The sequence below is a fragment of the Helobdella robusta genome (genome assembly GCF_000326865.2).
Source record: "Helobdella robusta unplaced genomic scaffold HELROscaffold_7, whole genome shotgun sequence".
NCBI lineage: Eukaryota > Metazoa > Annelida > Clitellata > Rhynchobdellida > Glossiphoniidae > Helobdella > Helobdella robusta.
Window position 1 is genome coordinate 5,122,193 of NW_008705398.1, and position 11,375 is coordinate 5,133,567.

The 11,375-nt window shown below is 32.7% G+C and overlaps 2 protein-coding genes across 2 annotated transcripts; both read right to left on the reverse strand.

The window, feature by feature from the left end:
* Positions 1-189: 189 nt before the first annotated feature.
* HELRODRAFT_189653 (hypothetical protein) lies at positions 190-2,282 on the reverse strand (the record flags this gene model as incomplete). The annotated part of the gene is made up of 4 exons (XM_009031041.1): positions 190-377; positions 398-580; positions 606-772; positions 794-2,282. One exon carries the CDS (start codon positions 2,280-2,282, stop codon positions 1,278-1,280), a length of 1,005 nt encoding a protein of 334 aa, XP_009029289.1. The 3' UTR covers positions 190-377; positions 398-580; positions 606-772; positions 794-1,277.
* A 6,698-nt stretch (positions 2,283-8,980) lies between these two features.
* On the reverse strand, positions 8,981-10,695 carry HELRODRAFT_165181 (hypothetical protein; the record flags this gene model as incomplete). The annotated part of the gene is made up of 4 exons (XM_009031042.1): positions 8,981-9,073; positions 9,230-9,328; positions 9,735-9,784; positions 10,506-10,695. 4 exons carry the CDS (start codon positions 10,693-10,695, stop codon positions 8,981-8,983), a joined length of 432 nt encoding a protein of 143 aa, XP_009029290.1.
* Between the last annotated feature and the right edge of the window lie 680 nt (positions 10,696-11,375).

Sequence of the window (11,375 nt, forward strand, 5' to 3'; positions counted from 1 at the left end):
TTGCTGGTGCGAAAATTTTTGGACGGAACTTTTTCTATCTCGAGCTTGAAATCATTTAAAACAATTGTCGTGTGTGTTTGTGTGAGTGAGTGTGTGTGTGTGTGTGTGTGAATGTTTGTGTGAGTGTGTGTGTGGTGTGTGTTATTAACGTAGATAGTATCTAATCAAAGGCTTCTGTTGGCATATCTAATGTCTCTTATTTATTTGTTATCTCATTTTTAAGTTATTATTAATTCAACTGAACAACAATAAACACTTGTATGAATTTTTTCTTGCAACATCTGATTAAAATATTTTTCAAAAATTTTTTAAAATTGTTATCTGTAGGTATGAAAAACCAATATGCACACTCATACATATATTAGATAAACACATTTACACACACACACACACACACACACACACACACACAAGCGTATAAGGTGTAAAAATGTGTGTCTGTGTGTGTGTGTGTTTGTATGCGTGTGTGTTTGTATGTATGTGTATGTGTGTGTGTGTGTGTGTGTGTGTGTGTGTGTGTGTGTGTGTGTGTGTGTGTGTGTGTGTGTGTGTGGCGTGAGTGCCTGCCTAAGCTAAGCGCACCTCAATTACATTGCAAAACGCAACAAAATAATCAATATAAAATTGAAATATGAAAAAGTTAAAACCAACAGTAATCGCAATTTACAATAATTCATTTAGAATGAATGAGTGAATAATAATAATAAAATAATATTGATAATAATGATAATATATATATATATATATATATATATATATATATATATATATATATATATATATATATATAATACTAAGACTACTACTACTAATAATAATAATAATAACAATAATAACAAAAATAATAAAATGGTAAATTGAAGTAATGAGCCGATATAAAATGTCACTTTATCAAAAATCAAAAAGTATCTCATGCTATTATTATTATTATTATTATTATTATTTTAGTTGTTAACGCCAACAAGAAGACCATTTGCACGACAGGTCCTGTCCATAGTTTAAAAAACTACACGTAAATTAATGATAAAACAACCGACAAACTTTATCAATACTTATAAAAACGTCAATCCATCTACTTGTGTTTTTGTTGTTGTTAATTTTGTTGTTGTTGTTAATTTTGTTGTAGTTGTTTTATTTGTGTTGTAGTTATGTCGTGTCCCGATATGGTTGTGTTGTTAAAGTGTTATTATTTGTATTATTTATGTGTTAATATTATCATTATGCTGCAGTGTTATTATTGCGATATTGTTATTTGTTATTACGTAATTAATGCATTCTTAACGTTTCTTCGGCCTGCCTTTTCCTGGCGACAGTACATTTCCACGATCTCTTTCAGTGTCCGAGGAAGCTGCGCTCGTAGCTTCCACATTTCCAGCTGATTTGGACGGACTTTTTTTTGAGTCATCTGCTGTCAGCGACATTTTGCCAAGTCTTTCAGCCAACCTCTCAGGCCTCACTCTGCCGGTCGTTTTCTGATTAGAGGTTCGTAAAAACTTCCTTCGCATCTCAGCTACTTTGCGAATTAATGCGATAAAATTACTGTGGAATTCTTTCAAATGATGTTCTAATTTGTGATTGTTTTCCAGCAGGGTATAACAAAAAGCAGACAGTGTATGCGCATCGCCTTGAATCTTCACTCCCTGCATGTCCGTCTCTCTGTGCGTGTAGCGATCTATGATCTTCTTCAAGTCTTTCAATTTCTCCTTCGTTTCTTTGTGGTAGTCCAATAATTTATTGAACTTGCTTCTTTGATCACCAGCGTTCGGGTCAATATTTTGGACTGGTACTGCTGCTGCTGCTACTATGTTATCCGTAGCTTCTTTGCTTTCTTTAGTTGCTGTTTTATCCGTAGCTTCTTCACTTTTTTTAGATTCTGTGTCATCCTTAGCTTCTTTGACTTCTTTAGTTGCTGTGTTATCCGTAGCTTCTTTGCTTTCTTTAGATTCTGTGTCATCCGTAGCTTCTTTGCTTTTTTTAGATGCAGTGTTATCTTTAGCATTTTTGCTTTCTTTAGTTGCTGTGCTATCCTTAGCTGCTATGTTATCTTTAGCTGCTGTGTTACTCTTTGCTGCTGTGCTATTTTTTGCTGATGTGTCTTTTATAGCTGCTGTGTTATACTTAGCTGGTTTGTCTTCGTTAGCTGCCTCAGCTGCTTCGTCTTCATCAGCTTCTTCGACTTTCACAGTCTTCTCAAGACGTTCGATGCGTGCAGCGTAACTCAAGAGTTCATCCACAAGTGCCAAAAAATCATCATCATCCTCCGGCAGGTAGTTGGAAGCCATCTAGTGCAAACACTGCCGATGATTATTATATATTGATTTAAAACCAGATTTAAATTTGAAAAAAATTAAACTAGTTGTTAAATTAGTTGCGGAAATGAGTTTATTTTATTGCCAATCCTGTGAAATTAAACACAGCTGTGAATTTTACGCACAGTTCTTGCAGGAATGTGCCTACCAGTTAGAATAAAATATTTTAAGAATGAATTTACAGGATCTCGTATTTATTCAAATTATTTCACATTTATTGCTATCGTGTTAATTTTTCACGGGCAGCCAGATTGAGATAATTTGAATAATAACTCAAATGACTTTCCAGTTCGAAAAAGTTAGAAAACATCAGATAAGACATTTGTGTATGCGATTGATGAATAGGCTGCTCAGACAAACAATCAAATAAACACAAACAAACAAACAAACAAACACAAACAAGCAAACACAAACAAGCAACAAACACGTCAACAAATACACATTAAATTTGAAAAATAATTAACAAGTTGTTGACCGCATTGTAAATAAAAATGCATCGCCAAATAAAGTCCGACTGAGTCAAAGAGCTGGAAAGTTTGAAAGTTGACTGAACCAACATCAGCTATAGAGAGGAGCTATTTCAAGCCGGCTAAGAACGGCATTAACTCGCAAATTTAATTAGAAAAAAATTAAACACACACACATTTGTTATAACTTGAAAAGGGAAAAATTAATATCTTGTCGAAGGTAACGAAATAATATTTAATAATAATAATTATTATTAATGTTATAATTATTTATTATTATTATCTTAATTATAATAATAATATTAATAACAATTAGCAGTGATTGCTAACAGAATAATTAACAATTGCAAATTGTAATGGAGATGAATTAAGAATTTTTCTTCATCATCTGATGCAAGATAACTTTAGCAAATTCTCAACGGTATGAACAATTAAATCATGTAAATATGTATGTATGTATGTATGTATGTATGTATGTATGTATGTATGTATGTATGTATGTATGTATGTATGTATGTATGTATGTATGTATGTATGTATGTATGTATGTATGTATGTATGTATATATGTTTGTCTGTATGTATGTATATATGTTCGTCTGTCTGTCCGTCCGTTTGTTTGTTTGCCTGTATGTTTGTTTTGTTTTTATGTTTGTTTGACGTTCGTTCGTTCGTTTGTTCGTTCGTTCGTTTGTTTGTTTGTCTATGTTCTTGTTTGTTTGTCTGTACGTGGGTGTCATCATGAATTGGATTGATTGTTCAAAAAAGTCGACTACATTTTTAATCACATTTGTTAGCTTCATAGGTTGCTGCAACCAATTACCAAATGAAAAATTCAAGATGGTAAATTAATTGAACGGTCTTAATCATTATCGTCGACATCATCATCAGTAGTCTTGTATGTGGTGTGTGTGTGTGCGCGTGTGCGTGTGTGTGTGTGGAATATGATATGATGATGTCATCATCGTCATGACGATGTCATCATCAACATCGGCGTGTCATCATCATAATCTTCAGCATCATCATTTTTAGATAAATTTATTTATTTATTCATTACCATTATCATCCTCATCATATCCGTTATCATCCTCATCATTATTATTGTTTTTGTTATTTTTATTATTATTATTATTAATGTGCGTTGGTGTCGTATTACAGTTGGTATATTTCATCACGTTTGATGTCTCAATGGGACTCACTGGCTGACGACGACGAAGATGATGATGATGATGATGGCGACGATGGTGATGATGACGATGACAATAATGATGACGATAATGATGATGATGATAATATTGATGATTATGCGACAATGATGATGATGATGATGTGATATGATGATGATGATATTTCATTGAGATTGAGCGTCATCGTCATCATCGTCGTCATCATCATCTTCATCTTCATCATCATCACATCTATCTCTAAACAAAACGCCGGTTAAGTTTCATTTTACATTAAAAATTAAAACAGCATTCAACATACGCAAATAATATTTTAAAAAAATCTTATTATTATTATTATTATTATTATTATTATTATTATTATTATTATTGCTATAATTATTATTACAAATGACGATAATAATAAATAACGATGACGTGTTTTTTTATTGCATTTGAAGTCGGAGATCCTTAAATTAATAATAATAATAATAATACTTCACGCCTTATTTATGACACATATAAACACACACACACACACACACACACACACATATATATATATATATATATAAATATAAATATATGTGTATGTATGTGTTTGTGTGTTTGTTTGTTTGTTTGCGTATCAAACATCGCAGTTAAATAACTAAATAACTGTTGATAATTTTTTGTTTATGTTTAAATTTATTAACCGGTATATTAATTACAAAAGAAATTAATGATGATGGTATGTATGTATGTATGTATGTATGTATGTATGTATGTATGTATGTATGTATGTATGTATGTATGTATGTATGTATGTATGTATGTATGTATGTATGTATGTATGTATGTATGTATGTATGTATGTATGTATGTATGTATGTATGTATGTATGTATGTATGTATGTATGTATGTATGTATGTATGTATGTATGTATGTATGTATGTATGTATGTATGTATGTATGTATGTATGTCTGTATGTCTGTATGTATGTATGTTGAGATTTTTGAACAACATAAGTTCATAATGATCATAGCAAGACTTTTACGATGAATTATACAAAGCTTACCTGTTTGATTGTTACAATGGTGTTTATGCTGAGGTGATGATAACTTGGTGAGTTTCATGTTCATCGTTATCATCATTATCATCGTCGTCATTTTCATCATCATCATGTTTATCAATTATTCTACATTATAATTTTTCCTCAATTCTCTTACTTAATCATCTTCATCACCGTCCTATTTCATCATCATCGTCGTAGTCGTCATCATTATCAGCATCATCATTGGCTTTATTTTTGTTATACCATTAAGTTTTATAATCATCCTAGTAGTCATTATCATTATTATCATAGAAATCCTCTTCACCATCATCACCTCGGCATCATCACCATTACTTCGACGCAATCATCATAATCATCATCATTATTAACATCATAATCATCCTCACCTGCCTTCATCATCATCATCTTCTTTATCTTTCTCACCTCCACCATCATCTACATTTTCCTCATCTTCTCTAGCATCTTAGCATCTTCATTTTTCTCATCTTCTCCATCATTTTTATCTTTCTCATCATCGCCATCAGCTTTATCTTCATTTTCATTATCTTCCTCGTCTTCATCTTTACCATCATCATTATTTTCATCTTCCTCATCCTCATCCTCACCATCATTTTCATCTTCCCCATCTCCACCATCATCATCGTCCTCCTCTTCCTCATCTTCACCATCATCTTCATGGACATCATCTTTTCATTCTTCTGACTTTCTTGTTTCTCATTGTCCCGCAATATGTTCTGCATCATTAGTCTTTATCATGATTATCCATACAATAACTTTAATAAAAATAAATATAATAATAATGATAATAATAATAATAACAACAATAATAATAATAAAACAAAATTTTCGCACCATTTTGTAATCTTTAGTGATGCCCTATCATCACCATCCTCATCATCATCATCGTCGCCCTCACCATCATCACTATCATCATCACCATCATCATCTTAATTAACATCCTCATTATCATAATATCGTAATTATTAACACCCTCCTCATCATCATTATCACCATTACTCTTACAACAATCAGCATGGTTATCTTCACCATCATCACCATCATCGCCATCATTATCAACATATCCATCATTATAACCACTATCATCATCTTAATCATGATAATCATAATAATCTCATAATTGATAATCACCATCTCCATCATCATCATTATCTTCATTATCGTCATCATCATCATCATCATCGTCGACATCATCATTCCCATCATCATCGTCATCATCAACATCATCATTCCCATCATCGTCTTTTTGATCTTTATAGCCTAAATCATATCGCATAAGATAACTGAAAAGAACGAGAGAACGAGAGAATGAAGGAATGAGAAACCAACTTTTTTTATGATTACAAGTTAATTGCCGGGGTAATATGTAAAAACATGCCGCTTGATGATGATAATGATGCCGTGATCATCGTCATCATCGTCGTCGTCGTCATCATACTTCTCCTCCTCCTCATCATCATCGTCGTCATCACTTTCATCTTCTTTGTATTTGTATCGTAGCCATCTTCATCACACATTTATCACCATCATCATTTTTGTTGATGATAACATCATCATCATCATCTTTATCAATATCACTATCACCATCAATCATCATCATCAATCATCATCACGATTGTCTTTACCAACGTCACAATCATCATCATCATCATCGCATCATCATTCCGAAGGAATTGAAAAACATAAAAACAAAAACAAACATAAAATCAAAATAAAATACAAACATGAAAGCAATAACAGAAAAGGATATAGAGAGAAAGAAAGAAAGTCAGAGGAAAAGAGAGAAAAAAAGAGAAAGAGAAAAAGAAAGAGAGACAGAGAGAGAGAGAGAGAGAGAGAGATTTTCACTTCCATAAAACCACCAGTTTTGTGCTGTCGAAATCATCGGTCTTGTTGATATACGGAAAGGATATAAAAAATCATCATAAAGAATTATCTTAATAATCAAAAACTTGCCGTCTGTGTTCGTGAATGTATGTGTGTGCGCGCGTGTGTGCGCGTGTTTGTGCGCGTGTGTGATTGTAGATATGTACGTGATTGTACGTGTGTGTGTGAGTGTGTGCGTGTATGTGTGTGTACGTGTGTATGTGTGTGTGTTTATCATCAATTCGCACAGTTTATTGATTAAATAATTAAATGAATGAAAGAATCATCAAGGAATTTTGAATGAATGAAAAAATGAATAAATGAATGGGTGAATAAATGAATGGATGAATAAATGAATGAATGAATGAGTAAATGAATGACTTAACGAACGAACGAATAGAACGATTAACTGATTTATTAGTTGATAATTGGTGAACTGATAATAAAAAATAAATAAAAGAATGAACGAACAAATGAAGGAATGAACAAACAATTAAGAAATGAACAAACGGACGTGAGAACGAACGAACGAACGGACGAACGAACGGCATAAAGTGATGACGAACTCAAACAAATTCACACATTTTAATGCTTTAGAAAACGACATCTAACGATTGATAAGTGGATGTAAACAGACGGAGTGATGGATGGATGGAAGAAAGGAGGGTGAATGAATGAATGAATGAATGAATGAATGAACGAATGAATGAATGAACGAACGAACGAACGAATGAATGAATGAATGAATGAATGAATGATTGATTGAATGATTGAATGAATGGAATGAATGAATAGATAGATGAATAGACGGACGGTTTTGGAACAATTGAATAAACTAATAGTTGCAATAGAAAACATTTTCTTGGTAAAAATGAATCAAAAAATGATATACTATTTGAAAAATTTAAATGGCTAAAATAAAATTGAAAAATTAAAATGTATCAGAAAAAAGAATGGTTAGATAAAAAATTAATTCATCACCATCATATTACCGTATCATAACAGCATACCAAATTATCTAACATATCACATGACATTAAGTATAGATATCACACGACACATTGCAATCACATGACCATCATTGTCAACTTCACCACATTCATCAACTTCACCATAATCATCATCATCTTCACCATAATCATCATCATTATCACTGGCCTGTTGTTAGTTGATGATGACATCATATTATCACTTGCACTATCGAAAAATGTAACTTGATGGTGTATATCATCAGAACACCTCATCGTTATATCATCACCACATAATTACGTCTTCATCACAGTATCATTACGCAACATCCCATTACAACATAATCGTGACAGCACAGTCATCTCATTTCTATGACATCATCACGTCACAACATCACATCATATTATGTAATGGTGGTTCCGTCTTGATATCATGAAACTGACTGAGGATATCTTCGTACGATATAGTATCCGGAATGGTTTTTGTCATGCACTTCTGTTCCAAGAACACGCCTCAATTTATTTAAAATTATTACCAAATTAATTAATTCGACTAATTAGATAATTAAAAAAAGTTAATTAAACGTTAACTTATTAGAAATTTTTTTACATAATACAATTAATGACTAATTTAAGAAGATTCAAGCTTTTATTCGTGTATTAATCAATTCATTCGCTCGTTTATTCCTTCGTTAGTTAATTAATTAATTAGTTTATTCAGTCGTTCGTGTATTCATTCATTTATTCGTTCATTCATCAATTAATTCATTGGTTTATTTGTTTATTATTATTTTGATTACACTTTCATAACCCAATCAGTCATCCAACCAACCGCCCAACCAATCGACCGACCGACCAACCAGCCCACCAACTATTTAGCTTAACGAAAAACAGACAAACCAATCACATTAATTAATTAATTAATTAATTGATTAATTAATCTATCCAATGAGCGAACTAGCCAAATACGTTAATTGATCATTTTAACCTTTCTTAAACCAATCAGTCACATTAATTGGTCTATCAAACATCAGCCAATCAGGATAAATGACCATCAAACCGCCAAATTTATCGACCAATCACATTAATTAATTCACCCAATGCACAACCATCCAACCAATGAAAACGAGGCATCTAACCAAGTGCATTGGTGTGGGGGTCTGCAATGCTGTGGTTGCCAGACACGAAGGGCACCCTAATCAACCGTCGAATCGAGCTTGCCAAAAACTTTTTTTTATGATATTTTAATAAATATTTGGTAAAAAAAAGCCTGAAAATGGTAATAAAATTGTTTCTTCTTACTAATTATCAATATTTACGTAACAGTTATTGAAAATTGTGGATATTGACACGTTTTGCTAAACAAACAGAAACGTTCGTAACTTTGATGTGTTCGAAGTCGTGGATTCCTAACTTTGTTAGCGTGGATGAGTTGATGAGGATCAAACGTCGGCCGTTGATGAAGTTATTCGTGAAACATTCCTGAATAATTTCAATAAATTTAATAAATTAGATATTTAATTGATTAAATAATAATAATATCAAAACACAAGTTTATAGTCCACGCTGTAATTAAGTTCACAAAATTGGACGGATGTACTAAATAAATTACTAAATAAACTAATTAATAAAATTAATGTCTGTTGGCGTGTTTAGTGGGTGAATGGTGGAATGTAGTTGATGCATTATTTCCTGAGTGGCTTGTTTAGTTTGTTGGAGTGATATTTGAAAAAAGAATTCATAATATACCGATTGATGATCGAAAATTGATTGATTGATTAATTAATCGATGATTGATCAATTGATTGTGGAGTTGGTTGAGTGACGAACTACTGAGACAGCCAGCCTGGTACTGTGGAAAGCCGATGCGTTCGACCCAATCGGCCACCTCCTCACAAGTCCAGTTCACAGTTTCTGGAACGCCCGTCTCGTGAACATCTTCATTTTTTTCAATTGTAGAAAATTTTATCAATAATGAATAGAAACTATCATAATAATGGAATGATTTTTAAAACTTGAAATTTGCTTTTTTACTGCAAATTTAACTCATAAAAAATCAGTATGGTATTGTTAGTGTAGGGGCAGTGGCGGATCTAGATGACTTTGACGAAGCGGCCAAGATTTTCAAAAGTGCTTGACGACCGGGAAGATCTTCACAAGTTTTTAAAAAATTTTTTAATGTTCAGCTGGGGGAGGGCAAATTTTTCGACGGGGGATCAAATTTTCTAGAAATACCAATTTTTCCTTCAAAAATTTATTCAAACACTACTTTTTTCGTTAAAAAAAACCACCATTACTAACTTTTTATACAAAAAAAAGCTCACAAAGGGAAGGGGGAAGCGCCCCCACGGCCCTTTATATCCATCACTTTACAACGATTTAATTAATTGAGGCCTTTCCAAATGCCAGCTTCTACAACGTTGTTAAGCTGCACAAAATTATGACGCATTCGTGAAGCATTATGACAATCACAACTAATTTTGCTATGCGAAATTTTTAACTTTACTCAACATCACCGGAACTAGGTTCTATGTATATGACCAGAACAGAACACCAAGCAATTATTTGCTACACGCACAAGATAGTACACTGCTACGTTACCAGAACACCTAAAGACTTTATCATCTTGTCTACTCTACTGTTCAGTTTTACTAATTACCTGGTTCCTGGTTATGAGCATGAGCGAGGTGAACTTTTACGGGATTGCCATCGAAATCCTTTCTAAATAGCTCGAAGGAAAATTTCTGATGCTTTCCTGCCAGAGATAATTTTTCATTTGGAAGAGGTGAATTCGAATTTTCTTGTGTAATGATAGAATGATGGCTTGGCTTTAAACTCGGCAATGACATTTTCAAAAAAATATTTTTTTCAAGTTGTTGATTGTTGATTCAATAGTAGGTATGGTAAAACTTCGTGAAACCAAACATGCTAAACAAAAGCGTTGCCACGGTAACGAGAGTGCATTTGAAAGTTTACTCGATAATAAAAACCAACCACTGCTACGCTAATTACCAACATTTTACCAAATAAAATTATTTAATATTCTTGCACGAGCTGCACAAAAAAACACGTTCCATCGTTGAACACGTTGAAATAGAAATATAACGCTTGACCAGAAACCTTACGTTATGTCAACGCAATTCTAACTTCTAGTTTAGTTTATAAGAATACGACAGGAAAACACTAGTATAAACAAGAAAAAAACCGAATCTCATTGTTACCCACTTTATTCTATACAGGGTTCAACCCCAATTATTCAGCCAAACGGCTGAGCCCGAAAAACACGAAATATTAGATTAGAAAACATTGAGGCCACCACGTCTCGATATGAAGCACCTTCTCTGGCCCACCCACCTATCTGTATTGATAACTTTATATGCAAGACCACACAACACCCATCCTAAAATTCTGATTGGATGAAAATTCCGGAAAAAAGAGCAGAAAAAGTGAACGCAATTGCGTCTCACAAATAAAAAAGATTGTCAAAGTAATGATTTTTCAGTCAAATTCAATTCAGAACGAAAGAGTG